Source organism: Panulirus ornatus, chromosome 37 (assembly GCF_036320965.1).
Source record: "Panulirus ornatus isolate Po-2019 chromosome 37, ASM3632096v1, whole genome shotgun sequence".
Classification (NCBI taxonomy): Eukaryota; Metazoa; Arthropoda; class Malacostraca; order Decapoda; family Palinuridae; genus Panulirus; species Panulirus ornatus.
In genome coordinates, this window is record NC_092260.1 from 12,241,274 (window position 1) to 12,264,443 (window position 23,170).

At 42.2% G+C, this 23,170-nt stretch overlaps 1 protein-coding gene across 1 annotated transcript in view; it reads right to left on the reverse strand.

The window, feature by feature from the left end:
• The window catches only part of LOC139760503 (dynein axonemal heavy chain 3-like), a 90,276-nt gene that overhangs the window by 26,959 nt on the left and 40,147 nt on the right, over positions 1–23,170 (reverse strand). The window contains 22 exon segments of the mRNA XM_071683788.1: positions 383–574; positions 756–992; positions 2,445–2,593; positions 4,051–4,209; positions 5,047–5,248; positions 5,376–5,490; positions 5,743–5,888; positions 6,950–7,157; positions 7,760–7,953; positions 9,078–9,269; positions 9,430–9,595; positions 9,902–10,021; positions 10,522–10,662; positions 12,183–12,343; positions 16,726–16,965; positions 17,856–18,092; positions 18,962–19,136; positions 19,939–20,165; positions 21,122–21,307; positions 21,650–21,833; positions 22,523–22,761; positions 22,945–23,065. Of these exon segments, the coding sequence (XP_071539889.1) occupies positions 383–574; positions 756–992; positions 2,445–2,593; positions 4,051–4,209; positions 5,047–5,248; positions 5,376–5,490; positions 5,743–5,888; positions 6,950–7,157; positions 7,760–7,953; positions 9,078–9,269; positions 9,430–9,595; positions 9,902–10,021; positions 10,522–10,662; positions 12,183–12,343; positions 16,726–16,965; positions 17,856–18,092; positions 18,962–19,136; positions 19,939–20,165; positions 21,122–21,307; positions 21,650–21,833; positions 22,523–22,761; positions 22,945–23,065 (3,991 nt within the window).

A 23,170-nucleotide genomic window follows, 5' to 3' on the forward strand; every position in this document is an offset into this window, starting at 1 on the left:
TTGCTCTCCTATAAGCGCAGAAATTTCTAACCATTCCTCACGAGGTCACAAGTGGGCTGGGAAGCGCCTATGTCACGTCATATCATTTAAGTGAAGCGACATAAGCGAGTGGCGCCTCATCCGCTGGGATGCCCATTTCTTTAGCGGCTTTAGCGCGCATTCAGGACCTCATTTGTAAAAGTTTATGCTAATTGTGAATTCACGGCTGAGTGCAGTAACTGAAATCATACAAAATCTTATAATCCCAAATTTCTCAAAAAGCATAACACAAGCTTGTGATACATCAACGTTAAAGAGAACATAAGAAGAAGTAGAAGAGGGAGGCCAAAGTACCCATGACCACAACTGCTGACAGAGAAATTAAGAAATTTGCTGTCTATACCTGCAGGTAAAGGTTGATAAACCAGCCGAGAGAGTACTGGTACATAGGCTCGATGGCCGCCATGTCGGACACACAGAAGAAGAGGACGGAGGCATGGATGGCGACGGGCTTGTATGCGTCCCGAGCAGCGTCGATCTCCACCTCTGTCTGCTGTACCACCTCCTCCTTCGCCGAGATCTCTTGCGACAGCACCTGAAACATCACAATATAATGCTAAGAGAACCGCATAAGGTAAAGGAAACATGACTGGTGAGATGAAGCTCAAAAGCTCTCACAATGCTAATCTACACACACACACACATATGTGTGTGTGTGTGTGTGTGTGTGTGTGTGTGTGTGTGTGTGTGTGCGTAGTTTACAAGTGGATGCTCACCCTGCTCGATGACATGATATCAATGGCCTTCTCATCCTCCAGCAGGTTCTGGCCGGCCGTGGACAAGACAACCAGGATCTTCTCTTGGGTCTTCTGAAGAGCGCGGCGGTTATGCGCCGACTCCACCAGCAGACGGTTCTTGCGTTCCTCCAGCTGGGGTCGTTCATGGGCGACTACTAGCCCAAGCAGCTGGTTCTCCAGCCCCATCCGGGTAATGAGGAAGTTCAGTACCACCACCTGTCGAACATACGAGACAATGAGGCTTATAACTTGTAAGTTGAAAAGTGATTTTATTGATGTAAGATTCAAATTGCCGAAGCGTTTACTAGGCGTGTTGCCTTTCATGTTCAACAAAGTACAGATGTTCAATAGTCTACGGCCACTTTATGCCTCGACACATAAACACAATATGTCCAAAGCTGGCTACATAAATAACGCAAAATTGCTCTGACCAAAAGTAAATGAAAACACCATTATTGTGTCTAATTGTTTTAACGTCATTAACTTTTGAAATGCAAATCTCACCAAAGCATAATCGTAAGTGGCAGTTGATCAGATGGAACGCGCCAGACTATAAACGTACATTCTAAGAAATATTCAGCAGTGTAAAGATAAGATTCTTTCCATGTAACCCTTTGCTTCTGGGTTGACTTTGCGATGGTTAACATCTGTACACCACAGCCTCTTGGTTGTCCGCTGTACATTCTGAAAATCATCTTCACAAATTCATCACCAAAAACTATTTCCTTCTGTCTCTCTGTACCAGACATGAACTTCTCGTCTTTCTCATTCCTACTTGGATTACCTGTCACGCTTGAGTGGTACTTGGAGGCGCCGTAATACCTCTATTTTCTAGTGTCTTTCTCTGAATAAAGCTTTCATCTAGCTTGAGTTGGTGTTATTAGAATGATTATTTCTTCGTAAACGTTTTTATCGTTTCTGACAAGGAAAAGGTTAGTCAAGGAGCATATGGCACAGAACATACTTCCGCTCCCTGGCTTTTCACCTACAGGCAACCTTTAGCGACCTGTAGTTACTGAACGAGAGCGTCTCAGGGTCAGTGATTTATTTCCCTGACCAAGTGATATTACGATGAGAGAAGCAGGTGTGGCAAGGTCCTCTGCCTACGACAACAACACCGTTGCACAAGTGAACCTCAGTATGTCCGTAAATATGTTCCCTAACTGTTCTGTAAGTTGACTTAACACTAGCTCATGCTGGACCTGGGTATGATGTAAAACCCAGTGATCGACCCCTCACATTCTGCCAACTCTGATCACAAAGTCTGTCCCTTAAAGTGAGTGCATACTGACCTGTGTACCTGCAAACATTCACCGTGAGCGAAACTGTTCCCCTAAACAGTATTGATGCAAATGCAAAAATGCAGTCTGAACCTGCGGTCTTCCTCTGAGTAGCTTGAAAAAAAAAGGCTAAAAGTACCATGATCTGGTTACCTTCTGGATATTTCTTTTCCATTCTAGTATAGCCAGCACACTTGAAGCCCACATATTCAAACTTGTCCAAGTCAAATGGATCTGCCGTAATTATAACACACGCACAGACACACAGACACAGACACACACACACACACAACTTTGATTAAAGAAGAAACGGACGAGCAATAATGTTAAAACTATGCATCCAACTTACATCGACACAAGACATAAAAAGATGAAGCAGTGGCGTTACCTTGACGGTGACCTGCGGCAGGTAGTGGGGGTTCCTGAGCCTGGTAGTGATGTAGAGGCGGAAGTTCTCGTGGTATTCCGTCACCAGCTCTCCCAACCGTACGTGTTCCACGCCCTGCTGCTTGAACGTCTGCTTCAGGAGCACTGGATCTGGCCATGACACCAAAGCACATGTTTTAGCTTTACTAGAACCCTTCACCACCTATACCAACCTCACAACCTTTCCTAGATTCGTCTTTCTACAGAACTAATTTCTGGTGCTGTGTATCAAGCAATGGTAGTGGCAATAAAAACAGCATTAGGTGCAGCGGTAACGGAAGTAACGGCATTTTCAACCGTGTTGGTTGCACTAGAAACCAGAAGTAGTAACCAAAGGTTTATATATACATTCGTCGTTACAGTTATGTGTCGTCAGAGGTATAAGTGTCGTAGATATGTGCACTGATACATGTGCTTGTTCTTACAGGCGTGTGATGAATAATCTATCGTGATAGATCCAAGTTGATACAACTATCTTATCGATATGTTCCTTAAATTCAATTTTTTCTTTACTGATAACAAGAACAATGACGTTTTCTTCGCTCTTATGTTCTTCCCCTGTTGGGGGGCCTTGTAGGGAAACAGCAATGTCCAGTATATTTTTTCTTTCCGTGAGATAATTGCTTAAATTCATCTTCATTACATTCCATCAAGTTCTCTTGTGCTCATATGTAGATTACGCTCGTCATTCTGGTTTTTCTTTATCTTTTGATCATATGGTCTTACTGTAACACTCTCGATCGTCTGCAAAACTTCCCTCACCTTGGTCAAGGGGACATTGAGGAGCGTGTGGGATAGAAATGATATTGTCTGTCTGGGCAAAACTGGGTATATTTGAAAGCACCGTAGTCCTGACAGTGTTGTATAGATGTCAGTCTTGGTTTTAAATGTAAAAGAATGGAAGAGGGTGGACGTGATGAAAATGAAACGTCCAGAACAATACCTGGTGTATGGAGGGTTGATCATAACTAGATTGACAGTCTAAGAACAAGGTGAGGAAGTTGTCGCAGTTTGATTGAGAGAGCTGGCTGTCTTGAAATGATAAGGAGGCCTGACTTAAGAGGATCTACGTGTCAAGAGTGGAGGGAGGAGGGGGAAGAGCGAGACCGAGAAGGAGAAAGAAAGATAGAGTAAAGGCGACTTATGGATATCGGTCCTGAACTCTGGGGAAGGATGATAAACGTGCAAGGGATAAAACGAACTTGTTCAACATGGTACATGTGAGGCAAAGTGATGTCAAAAAACAGTGTATACGAAGCAGTCGAATCACATCACGGACTTGTCTATAGGATTTGGTTGTGGATGGTAGGTTCTGGTGTCGGCACATCATATATGGTGGGCACAGACTGGGTGCACAAATGCAGCCAAGGCAGGGAAGGCAATTAAGTATAGATTTTCAGTTATGGTCGTGGTATTCAATCAAGCAATTAGGAAAACGGATTTTTCCCCATCTGTAGATCCGAAAGTCTTCATCCCTTGTGCTGTGGCCTAATTGATGTTTCAGCATGATATGGTTTATTGAGTTTCCGGCTTCAAGTTCAACATGATTAGAGTTACGTGTTTCTTACCAAGAATTGGATCTAGTTCCTCGCCTACGCCTTCGATGAGCAGTGGGAGGCCCTTCTGTAACGCCTCTTCCAGCACCCTCAGGAAGGAAGGGTCAGTCTGTTTCACCGTCAGTAGCCCATTTTCTTTCTCCATGTTCACTATCCACTTGTTGGCCTGGCCTGGCAGTGACAAGAAGGTACTATATGACACGGGAAGAGCTGAAGCAAAAGCAGATTTGATATCAAATATTCTTTAAAGCAATTCTGGCAAAAATTCAAGATTACAAAAAGCAGAATATTAGTCAGCTAAGAGAAGGCCGTCAGTTTGGCAAAGGTCTGTGCCAGGTAGAACCTGGTTAATCTTAAATCAACATTTAAAAAGATGAGTAATACAAGTGAGAAAACAGTAAGAGCATTGTGATAATTCCTGAGAGGGTGAACTGCAATTTTGTTGGATGTCGTTACGTAATGTACAGAAATCAGACAAAGATCCTCTAAAGTAAATTACCTGCAACTGTATACAATGACTGTTCATGAAGGATGTAGCTGTGATGGGATGGACAAACTGATGACTATCTGCCTTTATAGACTTGAAGCTCGTGTATCAGCAAATCTTTGATGTTCATCTGCATGCTTTCGGAGCTTGAACGGTTATACGGAGACTTTTGATAGCACTTAGCTACGTTTTGTCTAATGTGGTCACTGACTATAAGCGATTTGTGGCCGGACCGATTGTGTGGCCATGATGTGTGAGAGAATTTGAAGGGTATATGGCTTACTTGGAAAATGGCCAGGATTGGTTTGTGACAAATGGAAATATGTTCAGCCTGTATGCGTGACTAGAGTGATTTGTGAGAGTTAAGTGTGGTCAACTTAGGTTTCTGGGGGTAGATTGTTATATGGCGAGGTTGGGTGTTTGACTGATCTTGGATGTAGTCAGTGTTAAACTTTGGCCAGGTCCAATTGGGGGAGAGGGCCAGGCGTGTGACAGGGTCATTAGTGTGTGGACGGACTTACCCTGAGGGTCGATCATAAGGGGCCAACGGCGGGAGTGGAACACAATGATGGCGTTGTCGACGGAGAAAGAGTCGACTGGTAGCCCCGCCAGCTGCCACGTGCGGCTCTGTACAGGGTCGCCCAGAGTGTCGTACAGCACGAATTTGTCACTAGACGAGATACTTAGTTCCTGGCACTTCCTGTGCCAATTCTGAAGGCACTCCTGCGAGAGCAACCACATGACAGAATCATCATTCACAATATGTGATTATCATAACTCCGACAGATCACAAACCCTTCACATTGCTCAACAACAGATGCATAAAGAATACGGTCAAGTCGGAAAATACCTCTCTGTAGTCGACGGTGAAGGCGCCAAGGTAGGCAATGACAGCGGCAGCGATCAGTACGTCCCCCACAACGTTCTCGAGACTCTCGCTCAGCTGCTGCGCCTCGTTGCTCCATCTGTGGATAGGCGCAGGGGTTAGCCAGCTTTGGCTAGCAATTCAGGGGTACGAGGGCTACAGTATGCGCAGGACTAGCTACCAAATGAAGAGGCAAAATGTATGCATCAAGGTTAATTTACGTAAATATAAGGAAGCGATCTTGAATGGCAAGGTATGATGGAAGTATAGAGGGTAAGGGGCTGAGGCTCAGGGCACTTCATCAGAAAGCGTGATCATCTTGGTGGGAGTTAGTTTCACAAGTACCCCTTACCTGTCCCGCTCACCACCCAGGCCACCGATGAGCCTCTCGGAACGGTCCCTCTTCTGCTCACATCTGACGATGGAATCCTCCAAGTCCTTCTTCTCCTTCTGCTTCTTGGTAAACTCGTCATTAAGAGCCTGAAGCTTGTCAGTCACCTGGGAAATGTTATTAGGGTTATTATCATTAGTTATTAGGGTTACTATTATTAGTTATTAGAGATCTTATATTTGTAAAAAGGGTTTAAAATTTACTGAAACTGACAAAAAGCCGACATAACTTTCCAGAGATTAGCGGATTCGCTTCTACAATTAACAGAAATATATACAAGATACTTATCCAAGTTAAGAAAAATCATCTTTGAGGAAATACATTTGAAAAATATGAAAATCAAATACTGAATGTCATACTGAAGTCGAAATTGCTAATTGAACTAAAGACCGTAAAAACAGACTTTCCTTTTTTCATTCATTTTTTTTTTTGTAAACCTGACAGGAGTATATATACTTCTCACTCTGCTGCTTGTAGGTTAGTATTTTTGACGGTTCCAGTACACAGCAGTGGTGTGCTTACTTGGTTTAGGGTAAGTTGTGAATATCGACAAAATATGAAATCATTCGTTCTTCGCAGAGAGAGAAGGAATTTGACATGAGTCCTGTTGATATTCTCGAGTCGGTGTCGCCGCAGACCAAAAAATACACAACTTCCGAAAAAAATCTTACATTCTAAACTCTTCCTTACCAGGTACGAGATACTTTACTTATCATATCCAAATTTCAGTAATGCACATATTTTGAAGTTGAAAATCACTTGAAAAGTTTTCGGAAAAACTAGTTCCATATTACTGAGTTGAACGTTGATAGTAATACATCACTTTATCTCATAACATAATCATAAGACGAATAAGTCTAAAAAACGTGTGCATTACCTAGTGAGAAGGATGCATGATAAACGGCACAAAAGATACAGAGGAATATGAAACAAAAAGCACGTTATTAGTAACAAGGCAACATAATAACTCAATTCATGAGCAGTCTCATTCTGTAAAGATGTCAAGCAAAATACTACACACACCAGAGTAGAAAAAATCTCAAAAAATATACATTTATAATAACATGTCTCAATTCATACATTGCATATCTTTATTCATACATTATCTCTAATTTCATATGTAGCTCATCTTTGTTCGTACATTGTCTAGCAGTAGTACATATCTCACCTCTCTCAGTTCCTTTCTCTTTTCCTCTAACTTCTCGTTCTGGAGCGCCAGCTCGTGGTTGGCGGCCTCTAGCGCCTGTTTCTTTGGGGCGACGATCTTGATGACCTGATCATACACCACCATGGCCCGCACCCACCGGCACAGACCCTCGCAAGCCATCGACACCATTCGGATCTTCTTAGGGTCGAAGTCCGGGTGAGAGTAGAACCTAAGGTATACATGAAAAAAAAAGTTATGCGAGTTAAAAAAAAAAACGGTTTTGATTTATGAAACAGATCTGTCATACACAGTGTATAATGTAATGAGCAGTGGCTTTTATTGTAATGAATCTTTATTAATTATATGTCTACTAGGAAAAACTTTTACCATCCCATGAAGTAACATTTCCTTGTTCACCCATTCTCAGATAAAAACTATATCTACTCGAACTTCAACAGGACAAATGACTAAAGACAAACAGCCAATACAAGCCAATACTACCAGACAAAATATGAGTTCTACAAGCAAATTATAAGGTATTTTCAGTCACTGTCTTGTACAGCAGCGAACATGGACACAGTGAAAGCATTTTGAATAAATCCGCAAAGAACAATACTCAGCATCCAGAATACATAGCCACACACAGGCATACAAATATTAACGAACACACACACACACACACACACACACACACACACACATACACAGATACACACACATGTATATAGGTATTCTCGTGTATTTAGTCGTAGATATTTCTCTAGTGCTTCCTGACCATCTTATCAAACATGTCAGAAATTATTGTCAGGGAGTAGAGTCAGCGGAACCCACTTGTTACGGACGTGTGTGATGATCTTGGTGGGGATATTCTCCTTGTCGTAGTGCAGCAGGTTCTGCAGGAACTTCATGTCTCCAAGCAGCTTCTGCGAAGGTGCCCAGTAGTCCTCAATCATCTTGCCTGAGCCGCTGGGGTCCGGCTTTCTCTCTGGCTTCAGGTCCAGCATCACACATACAGCCTCCATCACCTGACAGGATGAAGGTAAATGAACGTAGTGAGGTACCGCTCAAAACAGTAGGTAAAATCAGATGAGTCTTCTTGTCCTTTAAAGGATGAACGACGAGAAAAGGGAATAACAAGACTCTAGAGTCGGTACAGTGTGGGACAGGAGACTGACTAGAAATTGTATGGCCATCTGATGTACTAAATGATGAACCTTACTGTAAATGGGGCACACCCGAGCACAGTGTCCTCAAAGACATGGGATTAAGAACAAATATCAACAATTATTCCAGGGACTGCTTAGCGAATGCACCTTGCACAGATACACGAAAAGGAAAGACTGCATTTAAGTTAGAGACTGCGAAATCAAGAGTGATCACTGAGTAGAAGAAATATTGAGATGCAAACAAAGTGGAAGTACTCACGTGAGGATGCACAGATGCCAAAGTATAAGTACACTGAAGGTATACGAAGAATAAAGTCAGCGTTGACGCTACCCAGAGCCAGAATGGATACTGACCTGATCCAGAATTGGGTAAAACCAGCGGATCACAGATCAGGTAAAAAAGGGGATTGAATAGAACCAGAGTGGAAGAGAATTAGAGGTAAAGTGAAGGTGGAGAAAAAACGGACTGGAGGTAACACAGAATCAGAGAGGAGGTTAAGTTGAACCAGGGTAGAGGCAAAGCTGAAGTGGAGGTGCAGGTAAAATAAAGACAGAGAAGAGGTAGAGATATACAGGGGTTCAAGTAGAATATACCAGATTAGTAAAGTGGCAGTCGGGAAGAGCGAAGAAGATATAGACAGAGTGGGAGTTAAATAAAACTAGTAAGGTGAAAAAAATCTACGGTAAAAAAATTGACTTGTAGGGGTTTAGTACAGCCAGAAAAAGTGGAAAAGAACCAAAACCAAATTGGAGATGGACTAGCGCCAGAAAAGAGTAAAGTACAGCCAAATAGGAGGTATAGGCGGAGATGAGGTAAAACAGGGCCAAAGAAGAGGTAAAGTAGAGCCCACTGGGGAGCAACCAGCTCAAAATGGCAACTTATTAAAGAGTAAATGAAAATCGACCATGTATCACCAGTGACGTGATGCATAAATGAAAATCGACCATGTATCCCCAGTGACGTGATGCATAAAGTTATTCACCAGCTTGACTCCTGAGGGAGGGTTCTTCATGGCCTTAACAACACGGATGTCCTCCTGCTTGAGGGTGTTTAGGGCTTCCGTGGCTGCATTGAGAGCCGGCACTGCCTTGGCCAGCTCCTTCTCACAGTCATCCTTAATGGCCTGAGCGTCGGCAAACTTCCTGTTGGCCACTGCCTCGTCAGCCGCCACCAACTGAGATAAAAAATTCACTATGAAATCACATGTATAGCAACAGAGATCAGCGTTTTGTGCAAATGACTGAAACACTTCGAAAGTATGAAAGTATAACAGCCAAGTTTGACATTACTAATGATAATTGGGAAGTGTGCCTGTGTAATAGATAACTACAAACCTCTTTTTTCCTCTCGACTTGGATAGTGTCCTGTTCGATCTTGATCATGAGCGCCTCCGTGTTGGCTGAAGTCTCTACTAGGCGGGGCTGCAGCATCTTCAGCTCCTCCTGTAGCTCTGTGATCAAGAACTTGGCCTCTTTCAGTTTCTCGAGACCCGTTACGTACCTTGATAAAGATGGATAATACTAAAGATTCCAGTATCATTTCGTCAAAGAATCATTTTCAAAGCACGTACTTTCAAGTAAAGAACACATAAAATACATACTGTGAACGAAAATAAAAGTCAAATTACTATATTTCACAAATACGTAAATAAACACACTAATGGAATACTGCAATCAAATAAAATTATTATAACTATGTGAGAGGCATATTGTGACTATGAAAATGTAATGTGTATCTTCCTAAAGATTATATACTAATAGGTAATAAGCTAAGACTTGCTGGTGTTGTGTGAGGCTGGAGGCTCACCTGTCGCGCAGTGTGAGAATTTCTGAACGTTTCTTGAGGAGGAGCTGCTTGAAGGTTAATACGATCTCGAGGTAGGAGGTCGGCGTCACGTAGTACCTCCTCCTCAGCTGCTCGTAGAACCTGTGCAATGCTCAGGGTTACAAGAAGCAACCAACATTTATATTAGGCTTCATATCTGTCTAATAGATTATTATGTGGATACCTGGGGTCATATACTTATCTGTCTAACAGATTATTCTGTGGGTACCTGGGGTTCATATACTTATCTAATAGATTATTCTGAGGATACCTGGGGATCATATACTTATCTGTCTAATAGATTATTATGTGGATACCTGGGGATCATATACTTATCTGTCTAATAGATTATTATGTGGATACCTGGGGATCATATACTTATCTGTCTAATAGATTATTATGTGGATACCTGGGGATCATATACTTATCTGTCTAATAGATTATTCTGTGGATACTTGAGGATCATATACTTATCTGTCCTTAATCTTAAATTTTTATCATCACTAATACGTAATGAAAAGCTTCAGTTTGTTAATAAATTTCAAGGACAAAGAATCTGAGAATTCACAGAGAAAGACATGGATGACCCCAGCAGTCAGTACCTGTGGGAAAGGTTGTCGATGCTGTGGTGGAAATACACGGAGGCGGCGACGCAGCGAGGCAGCAAGGAGGCATCGAGGTCGGTCTCCTGCAGCAGCGTTGTGGCCACCATCTCCAAAGCGTCGTCCGGCCAAGGTGTGAACCTGTATGTTGCAATGTTATTGCACACGATACCCTCACGTGCCATCTGATGCTGACACGTCCACTACATTACTCTAGACTACACTACTACCACTACTACACTTAAGACTACATCACCACAATACCCTTGACTATACCACTTAAATACTCTCGACAACACAACAGCATCCTCGAATACTCCACCACAATAACACCCATGAATACACCACCACAACACTTTAGCATACACCACCACAATACCCAAGAGTACGCCACCACAACACTCTAGACGACACCACCACGACAATTCAAAATACACCACCACTACACCCAAGACTGCATCACCAACACACACCAGACCACACCACCACAACACCCTTGACTACACCACCACAACACCCTTGACTACAACACAACATCACCCTAAAATACACCACCACAATACCCCAAAATATACAACACCCTAAACTATACCAACCCCACACCCTCGCTAACGGTACCACAACACCCTAGCATTCACATCACAGTACTCTGCGATACACCACCACAACAACTTAGAATATACCACACGAAACTTTTACTCAGAACTACATTACCGCAACACCCTAGACTACACCACACCACCCTGGAATACACCAACACAAAATCCGAAACTACATCACGGCGCACTAGACTACACCATTACAACACCTTAGACTCCTCCACCACAGCACCTCAGACTACACGATCACAACACCCAAGACAACCACCGCTACACTTCAGACCACGACACCACCTTAGACTTCATCTTAACACCCTAGACTGCCCCACTACACACCCTAGACTGTCTCACCACAACAAACTAGACCACACCAGTACAACATCCTAGACTACGTCACAGTCATGAAAGCACTACCTATCAAAACATATACAGTACATCTAACCATGCCACCGTCGTACATCACATCATGCTACTGTTATCATACACACTATACGTGGAAGGATTGCCGTCTACCGTACCATGAAAATATCGTCAACGCTCTACAATTACAGCAATTCAGAAATGTTTCAAGGCAGTGCTCACATTGGACAAAGACAGTCATTATAGTATGATATTCCATTCTTGCTTATTACATAACCATAAGATTATGATTATCGAATTTCGAACATTGCTTTAACAGACATCTATCGTACACTGCACTACCACATTATCATTCATTGCCCTACGATGATACTACCGTCCGTTATCATAAATATGTCGACGTCACTGATAGGTAGGTAAGGTATGCCACCAAATAAATGAGGCAATATCTGCCATCATTCATGTGAGAGAACACATGTCAACACGTAGTGCAAGGATCATGTGTGTGAGGGTACACACGTCATTACACGAGAAAAGGAGTATATGTCACTACATAACAACTGCCAACACCCGAGTGAGTCAACATTTACCATCATCTCTGTATAAAGGATAACATACTGATGTATAAGTGAGAAGACATACTAGCATCTCAGTGAAGAGGTCATAAGTGGAAAACACAAGGGTGCGTGAGGCGGGACTCACCAGTCTATAGTACAGCAGTTGATGAGTGAGGGGAACATCCTGAGTCGGGTCCTGAAGGTGTCACCGACGGGGGACATGGCCACCACCAAGTGCAGGTTGGACCGGACACGTTCGTTGAAGTACGCGAAGAGTGACATTGGAGAGGAATCCATCTTCTTGCCCTTTGGAGATGTTAACTTTGCTTTATGTTACTATACGGATAACACGAACGATCAAGCATTGGATAAAAGCCTAGAATAAACAGTTGTATGCCTTGCTAAATGAACATTATGAGGAGGCAAGTTTGTCATAAGTAACTGTACACAGCCTAAATTCATTTCATGTTTACTTTGTGTTAAATGGAAAAAGAAAAATTTCTGAAGGTGTAATGACTATTGTCTTACAGGAATTTAAGAAATTGTAAGGCCTGAGAAAGAGACGAAAGAAACTACAACAGAAAATGTAGTTTAGAAGATCAGCGACTGCACTAGAAGCACAACACTGAAAGCAACAAAGAATATAGTGTTATAATACTTTTGAGAAAGTAATTTGTGAGAAGACTAAAAAAGCAGGACATGTAAACTGATGTCAGTGAAAGTACAAACAAGGTTTTGAGATCATAATAACAAAGTAACCAAGAACGCTACTTTTGTGGTCCACGGAATAAACAAGGCGATGATGTCCTCAGGGATGTGAACAGAAACGTTGAGACTATACGATATAAAAGGATATTAGCGTTGTTTTATGTCAAATGCATTATGCAGAATGTCTAAAAATACATGAAGTCCCTTGATGCATTTAAAATGAAAAATCACTTTGTCATACAAGTGTGAGAGGTGAATCTGTACATAAGCTTGCACAGACGAACAGGAGAGATGTGCGTACCCGTAGTAGATATGTCATTACGGAGTCGAGAGAGAAGCAGGTATCTTGTGACGATATGAAAGGCTACAGTGGTTTCAAACAACGCGCGTAAGGATGGGAGAGCAGAAGGATGAGGTAGAAAAGAAGTATAGCTCGTGAATACATTCCTACACAGAATCAATATTCATTTGAGTAACAACAGTTGTGGCTGTGTATAAGGGAAAAATCTAAATGGTAAGAGGCGGTTCTACGCAAGACACCCTGCCCAGGTACAGGACAGAGTCAGGGAAACTCTTCTACTTTGCTTTGAATTTATGTGAGAGAGAGAGAGAGAGAGAGAGAGAGAGAGAGAGAGAGAGAGAGAGAGAGAGAGAGAGAGAGAGAGAGAGAGAGAGAGAAATATGACAATGGTATTTCCCATGTCAACAAAATATGTAGGAGATACAGAGCAATGGAACTACAAGATACCCCTTATTCTTACTTCAACACTGTGTTTCACTTATATGAAGCCATACTTCTAAGTGCACCAATAAAAACTGCATGTTTAATGTTGGAACCAATCGTATAATAAACAGAGGAACTGCAGCTAATTACCTAGCTACGTAGGGGCTTATGTCGCAAGAAGGGAAAGTCTACAACATTAAAGAATATGTTTCTTATCCTTAAAGCTAATACACACTTTTGTTTCCAATGTCAACCTGGAGTAACATACTATTACGCAAAACCCTTTTTCTATGTATAGGACAAAAGCTCACATACCTGCGGGACAAATCAAGATGACAGTACTGGATAAAACTATGTAGCATAATGTCCAGGTGACACTACACCAAAGTTGGACAACGTGAACATGTTTCCTTGGCCTCATCTGGAAAAGACTAGGCTGGCCGGTGGCGGCGGCGACTCTCCGTCTGCCCTACCGCCACCCACCTAACTACGCATAAGCCACTACTGTTTAGCGTCTCAAAGAAGAAGAAACCTTCTACAGCTACAAGAGAGAAAAGTCTCGGTATACGAACAGTAAAATCTTCGCCGTGACCTTCGTAAAATAGGTTTGCCGGGAATATTGTCGTACCTTGCAATGAATGGACGTCTGGTAACACAATATATATATATATATATATATATATATATATATATATATATATATATATATATATATATATATATATATATACACACAAGATAATAGTGTACCTCTGTTACTGAAACTCAGTAAAAGACTGTGGGGTCCTTGCTTTGTGTCCTAATGGTCCAGATCGAGCCCATGAAAACAAATGTAACTGATAATATGAATTCGCTCTGTCAGAGAGAAATCTGGCGATCAACAGACAGACAAGTGAAGTCGCTCGTGTGCGAAAAGCTCACAACACTGGGAAGATGATGTAAGCGTGTGACGTTAGCTAAAGACAGACAGCAACAAGGAGATGACAAATGGATGTACTCATGTTGGTGTAACATCACCATGATAGAATATATATATATATATATATATATATATATATATATATATATATATATATATATATATATATATATATATATATATATATAATTGGTGTAGTGTGGCGGGACTGTAAGAGATGAGGAAGTGGCTAGGTCTGCCACGACCCACGTCGCCCAGCAGCAACACCGCCGGTGTCTGAGACTTGTACACTCGACGTGGTGCAGTGGTGAGTACAGTGCTTATCCATTAATACTATACCGTAGGACTAACTTTGGTCCTAAATCTACTACATCTTGCGCTTTGTGGCTCTAAATCAGAAAAGCAAGACATCTGGGCAGTTGCTCATGAGTTACCAGGTAATATTGATAAGTGTTAGGTTTGATAGGGAGGTGTGGCAGAGGAGCACCATACCCAACCCTGCCCCACGTCCACCAGGCCTGTCACAGTGAGGCCCACACATACTGGCTACTGCACCACTCTCCGTACTGAGGGGTTGAACACAAACATGAAGTTGCTTCAGTGAGTCAGATATTTTGGTTAACAGCAACCTCACTTTTGGTGTAAATTCCTTCATGTGATTACAAAAGCATGCTTTATGTTCTTACCACGTCAAGACCCTGGAAAAAATCAGGTGGTTTAACGTGAAGAAATGTACAGTCGGCCCGTATCTTCCACGCCGGCCCGAGGAGGGAGTGGCTGGCACCCTCATCTTCACCTCCGCCCTCCTGGGGCTGTGGCCCACAGCGTCAGGTGGGAGGCAATATGACTCAAGCGCCAGCCTGGACCCAGCCCTTCACAGGCCGTCTCAGAAGACAAGTCTTTGCTAAAACTATGCTACTCTATATACAATTAACTTTCTATATCAAAAGACCATAAAATCTTGAAAATATAGTTTAATCATTATCATAATGAAGCATGATGATGCAAAAAAATAACACCATCTACAAAAATTTATAATACAAAATGTTTCATGTTTTATATGGAAAGAAAAAATTCTGGTTGCTTTATACTGTCCTATCCCTATATGGACTAGCAAAAGGTTTACATGCATAAATTTTACCAGTGATTTACAGTGGCAAAATATCATTTAAGTTTTAATTTTAGAAACCCAAGCAGTATGCTGAGGCTGGAGAGTTTAGAGACCAAAGTCTTACATCAAGAGGTACTTGCTGCAGGAAGTGATATGGTGAGATTCGCATTTATACTTTTGATTTCCATTGCAAGAAAAGGTTTAATTATGGTACAAAATAAGATGTATAAGCTATATGTCGACCCAAACATGTGGTGCGGGAGGGAGTTTACTGGATCAAACGTTATCAAGTGATGTCTAAACAACTTGTAATTAGCTTCTCATGCGACAGTTAGGAGGATACCGTGCAACTTCAGTGATCTGAAGACTAAAGACGACAAAATTATATAATGATCTGATGTTATGGTATCTGTGAAATGCTATCTGTGAACTTTTGAGGAGACACTACAAAGTTCTAAGGGACATTAAAGACTGGATATATCAAGGATCAGACTGTGGGCAGCTTGTACAAAAATATTAGATTTTTCCTGACTATCTACCAAAAGAGCTTGCGTGAAGCAAAGGGTTGAGTGCCTACCACAAAGGATATTCCATCCCATGTCAGAAATCATTAACGATTGGTATCACTAAATATTACCTTCTGGCGAACAAAAGGATTAACCTAGGTTAAGTAACCCCAAAGATCTTTAACACGAAGGATTAATTATTACCAAAGATTGAATGTAACCAATGATCAAACATTAACCATGATTAAGAACCACCAAACACTAGGCATTCAAGGACGATCATGTGCCTTCTAAGGCCTTGAGCACGATGGAACGACCCCTGGTCGAGCCTTTCACTTGACTCAAGGGTCGTAACGCCATGGTCAAAGGTCGTACCGTCGTGTCCAAGGGTCAATCACAGCTCTTGCGATGCTAATCATAAGAGATTATCGATCATCAGGTACTCTCGCAGTTTGTTTGGTATCTGAGAATTATCTGAGTAACTGTAAACATGAACTAAGTACAACCGAAGATACGTGACATCAGTCGTTAAGTAATGGTTGATGTCTAAGGTATAATGCAAATACTGACTGATTTACTAGACCTTCATGTGCCATGCTTACGTCGAGTTTGGTTATCAATGAATCGTGAAATCTTATTCTATGACTGGAAGAAGATACAACGTTCACTGTGACATTCATGCTGCTGAACATAATCCAGTTAAAACAGGTCCTAACTTACCTCTTCTTTGGCAACTGCCTGAATTTTTTCCAGTATCTCTGCCTTTTCCTCATTAGTGTACAAGTTAGGCAAATCCCCAGTGTTGAGCAAAGTGTTGACATCTTCTAAGAAACTCTCATCTTTAATCTGGGTATCAGTCAGAAGAAACACAATCGACTTCCCGTCACCTCCTGCCTTCATCAGAACCTTTTTAATGTCCTCTCGCCATTCTGTTACTCCGTATGTCTTCGTTACCTCTACCTGTGGAACAGAAATTAAACACGGTATTCCACGTAAATGATAGTTTCTAGCTGTCGGATGTGTTGCCAGGCAAGTGTTAACCTTCTCACAGAGATCATGGACATCCTACAGGTACTGACTATATGCGACAGAACCAGAAAGCCTTGTCATACAAACATCACAGTGGCTTCTCCTATCACACTATTGTTTCCATACATGCCTGAATATTCAGACATCTGGATCTGGATATTGTCAGTTATCTGTTGAAAAACACAGTAGTTAAAATCTTAGCATAGATTTATTTCGTTTTCTTAACATATGTGGGAGTTACACAGGTGCATTTCCCCAGCCCCTTACTCCGTCTTACCCCAAAATCATACGCCCTGCTCTAGCTTCACACTCTCTAGCCCAGCCCCGCACCCTGTCCCTGCCTCATACTCTGATAGTGCTCCACATCATGATCATCCATGTCAAGGGCTAGGGCAATACACCTACCGTCAGGATACATCCAGACGTCTACAGAGCTGGCAGACCTTTCACTGGTCTACTGGCTCTTAACACAGTGCCATACTATTGGTTCTTGACACAGTACCATACTACTCGCTCTTAACACAGTGCCATGCTACTGGCTCTTGACACAGCACCACAATGTTATGTTTTGATCACCGGATTTTCATATCTATAAAGGCAGCTTCACATTTTACGGTGGATCTATCAAAATATCACCCCGATCAAATAACTGAAGGTATACATATCGATGGAAATTAGTATGGTTAGGACTATGTGCATGAAAAGAGACTCCTCTATAAAGTTACTCAGTTTAAACAACTAAAATATTTCCAGTCATAAACTAGGATATTTTGCTCAGCGATCTATGGATGCAAGTAGAAATAAGAGACGTGTAGTCTTACCTGGAGGAGCTCGTAGTTGGCCATGAAGGAGGCGAGCCTGGTGGCACTCTGGCGGCCGGAGCCTGCGAAGCCGATGAGGAGAGCGTGGCCCGAGTCCTGCTTGAGGACGCGGCTGATGCGCGACACGTGCTGGATAATGTACTGGAACATGACCAGCGACATGGGCGATTTGCTGATCACGTTGTATTCATGCAGGTACGACTCTACCACCCGCCGCAGGTCAACCATGTCTAGTACCTGTCAAGAAGGAAGGTAAATGAGGAGATCTCCCAGATACCTGATTAGCAATCTATACAGGACCCGATCAACCCCTTGTGCAGAGTGAGTGGTTGCTCGGAGGAGAAATACAATCACAAGAGAGTCCCCATTTTCTGAAAGCAGGCTTAACTACGTCAGCGATGGAATTTCCAAGAGGGATCAGAGATTAGATTAATGCCACATATGTTAATAAATGCGAGGGATTAAACAGAAAAATATTAATTGTATATATCGTCTAAAGATATGTTAGAAAAGTAAACGAGGAATGTATTTGCAGTAAGGCCAGAAACAGAGTGCGCCACGCAGTAACCTTAATATTCAGAGGATGTAAAAGAGTAAATATTAAAGACATCACCATAGGAGTGGATAAGTTATCAATCGAAAAAGATGTTTGGTAAGGTAAATGGAGAAGGTTAGGAGACAAGCAAATATCCTGAGGAACAACAATGGTGATAGGATGAGGAGTAGGTCGATCCCGTAACAATTACAGCAAGAGACAAGGTTACTGAACAGAGGTAACACCAAAGGATGGAGGTTAAGAAATCAGATACATATAAATATGAAGGGAAACAACAATATTCCTTACAGATCCTAAGAAAGGAAGATCAGATATAAGACGAATAGAGAAGACTGTTAGTTGTAGATTTCCATACTAGTTGTTAGAATGACCGAACTCCTGTGAGAAACATCTTTAGCTGTGCCGGAATAATTCTGAATGAGACGCGTTAAGAATGAATGATGTTTAGAATCTCCAGCTTTCAGTGTTTATTTCAGCAACCCGGTTGTAGCCAAAACCAAAACCTGATCTGGAAAAGAAACAACATTAGTGTGTGTCCAGATCCACTCACCTCGTCGTATACAAAGGCCTCAGCGTCTGGAATCATGTAGTCACCGAAGATGAGGTTGTTGAGGTGGTGTGGGCCGAGAGCTTCTCCCTGGGGCACCAGGTGCGTCAGGACGGTGCTCAGCTGCAGACGGAAAATCCTCTGGCTCACCTCCCGCACCATGTTGAAGAACTCACACCTGCAAACACAAAATTATTTGAGAAAATACAGGTAATGGTGTCACACTGTAAATCAAGCTTTGCTGATGATGCTACATATTAATCTAGGAATGTGTAGAAAAATGCATTTAGGACTGGGATGCAATGATACACAAATATAAAGAAAAACAAGGGATCCTTTTGGGATAGGACATAATAGATCCATGAATAAAAAGGTCTCTTCCGCACAATACGAAGACGAATTAACTTTTATGCTTTCCAGACCCGCTTCACGAAGTATAGAGTCACAACCTTATCATACAGCACCTGCCATACCTGTCGCCGAGGCTTAGATTGTGGTGGATACAGAGCTTCACTCCCCTGAAGTGTTTCAACCTTTCTTGTCATGGAGCCCTAGCCTCAGTGGTAATGAAACCCCAACCTCACCTTTCAAGAGGCCCTAAATCAAATCCAAATCTTGTATGCTACGTAAAACCATATCTAACTGACGTAGAGGTTCTTCCCCCTTGTCATGTAGCCCCACACTTCTGTTGAGTAGTCCAAGCCCTAAGTATCATAAATTCCAGCTTCACCTGTACTGGATGGAGCCCTAGCCCTAATTTTCTTGAAGAGCTAGTCGCAAATATCACGGAACCTCCAGATTGCCTATCTTCAATTCTATGTTACTATAGTAACTAGCCATACCTGTCAGGGTATCTCAGCATCACTTGGGACAGATCTCTGGTCAACCAGTCGTAAACCTTAGCTATCACCTGTCGTGCAACTCCGTTATAAACTCTCGGAACGCATACCACCTTACGTATCCTGGAAATCCAATCTCACCTGTCACTGTCATCGCTGAGTCTGTCGTGGAAGACTCGGTAGATTTCGTGAAGCCAAAGCCTGACAAGCTTGTCGACGGAGCTAAGGGCGGCGTTGGGTACCAGGAGGATCCCGGTGATGACTCGGGAGAAGTCTCGTAGGTTGAACACGTAGTGGCTCTTAGAGGGCGTGGGCAGGAAGGTGGACGTGGCCTTCTGGTAGACCTCCCTGGTTGCTTCTACCACCGCCTGCAGGTGCAACACATGCTGAGAACTAATGTGTTGGAATACACATACAAGAATATATCTATTTGCCTATCTATCGTATATATATTTTTTTTCAAACTATTCGATAGTATATATATATATATATATATATATATATATATATATATATATATATATATATATATATATATATATATATATATAATGGACTCTCTCCATCATTACTTCTTAGCCAGTCTTCTATATGAGTGTCAAATACTCCCTGACAGTCTATCTATAAATAATCCAAACAATCTTCTCTTATATCTACAAGAGAGCTCACTCTCCAATATGTTTATTACATATAACCTTCTTCCCCTTAACGCATGTTGTCTCTCACGTAGGTGCTTCTTCCTCCACATGAAGTTATCCACTTGCTTTCTGATTACTTTTTCCAGTACATGACAAATCACACACAGTGTGTAGTTCAGCGTATCCGTTTCTTGCCCTCTTTCACCTTACAACTACTAGCGAACCTCCATCGCCTTTTGACATCTTTTATTGAACCGCTCCTCCCACTTTCTATGGAAGTGACAAATGTGTAGCGCCCCAACTGTTCTGAAAATGCTTATTACTGGATGCGGATAACATGTATTTCATAAATTCATTTTGACATTAGTTTATTTACATCATTATTCCATAACCTTGCATTTGTTATATGCACAGTTCGGGAGTAATGTCCTGTGATCCAATTATGCCAGTCGTGACTTTCTTTCAAGAATATGTGAAAAATCAATCTGACACATGAGCGCTTCAATGATCACTTCCCTCATACATTTAGCGTTTCACTAACAATTCTTTTAGCTTGAAAGAATTTTGTACTATCATAACCATGTACTCCAGGGCTTGAATCATATTAAGGTTACAAGTATGCGAGTGTGCAGTGTGTAGCGAGGACTACTTGTAGCACCAGGTCGTAGAGCCAACACAACACTTACCCTGTTGAGACGCTGGATGGTGCTGTCTTCCTGGCTAGCGAAATGCCACGTTACAATCGATCCAAAAATCTTATCCAGAGTTGTGTCGTCGAAGGCGTCAATGCAGATAACGTTGAGATGCCGCGTAAACCGGCCACAGATGGAGTTGCGGCCGGCGCTGGGGGGAGCCATAGCGCCCAGGAAGAGCTGCGGAGAAGCAGACAACAGTTAGAATAAACGAGTGTGATATCATTATCCTTGATAAAGAATTTATGGGTCAGGGAAGCATGAAATAAAATCTCTAGGCGCACTGATTTCTCTGATATTATCTAATGTATGTTTTAACGTAATCATATACTCCGTAGAAGTTTACATGGCAACGTAGCCCTTGAAATCTTCTCTTCAGCAATTCTTAAATGACGCACCTACGTCCAAATGCTCGTTTACCATTAAACAATTAGACTTGGTCAAGGGCATCCATAAATATGTTCCCTCATCTGTGAAAGTCCTGGTAAGAGAGTTATCCCTACAAAATCCGCTTCCAATTACCGAGTCAACCAGTTCAATTTTGGAGGTGTCCTTCTTGTCGTAGAAATGTTTGTGGTCGAGCCACTGTCTGAGGAATTCTATGGGAGGCTGAGCGCCGTATGTCTCCTTCTGCGGCATGTTGACGTCGTCGATGAACACCACGTACTTTCTCCCCATTGCTGGACCGAAGACTCCTTTGCGCCGCCTGGTACAACATGGTGGATAATGCATCAGGTGAGTTTTCCCTGTATCTTATAAATCTGGCTGACAATCTACTGCTGATAAGAAAAATCACACACACACACACACACACTCCTGGTTTAGGCTGGGGTGTGCGTGTGGATACACAAAAAGGAGTAAAGACATGAGGCATATATATAAGGTCAATTAAGAGACGGGGTAACACGAATGTGCAACTCTTTCCCCGTAAAATGTGAATAGTAATCAAACGCAGACACATACACATACGTAACTGCTTCTCCCACCTTTGGAAAGTAGCAGACGAACCATGGTCTCATATGGACACATCCAGTCTCCATCTTTCATATAAAATGTACCTGAACTCAGAGCCTAACATCCATGGCCAAGTCCCATGGACTACTCCTTATCACTTTATATGCTCTGGTTCGCCAAGCTAAACATTTTATACACATATATGATATAATTTCGCTGATGTACATTAAAGTGATCATTCCATATTCTATTCGGCTTCTCTGGGTACAACGTGGCTGAAACATGGAGCGAATGAATAAAGAACTCATAATGACGCATAAATTGTTGGAAATCAATTTGGAAAAAATTTCAGGGACTGAATCACGTACAATAGTATAAGCACCATTTCGGTACGACAGCTGTTTCTTCTTATGCTTGACACCATTGTTTATCGTTCCTCACCTGTCGACTTTAGACATGATGATGTCCTGAGTCTGACCAGCAGAAGTTCTGGCCGAGAAGTTGATGGTGTTTATGATGAACTTGTCTTTGGGGAGGTTCACAAGGGTGGCGTTGGTGAGGGCGCTCTTGCCGGTGCCGGTAGGTCCCAGCAGCAGGAGCGGCACATCGTGGTCCAGGCACGTCCTCAGGAAGAACTCCTGACGGGCTGTTTCCGCCGTCGGGATCAGCAGCTTGGATACCTGTCACGATTATGATAAAGTCTGTTGCGTCACTTTATTCCGCCTACAGTCAAACAACAAAATAAAAGTTTTACTTAAAGTATACAACAAATTCAGATTAAAACACTCCATGTGACATATTAAGTTTGTGGTTCACTAACTTTACATTAGCATGTGAGTTAATGAATGAGTTCATGATATTACCTTAGCATCTGGAGGTATAACAAGTCTGTCCTTGTCGATTGTGTCGTACCAAGGGACCCAACGCTGGGTCTCCCGGTCGTAGAGATAGTCGTACACCAGGCCGCTCTCCGGGGGCAGCATCCTGTAGGTTATATCTTACACTAATATCCAACTCACTTTACATTCACCTGCCAGCGGTATTGTTCCCTACAGTGTTTACGGAAAATTGTGTACTTTGTAAATTATG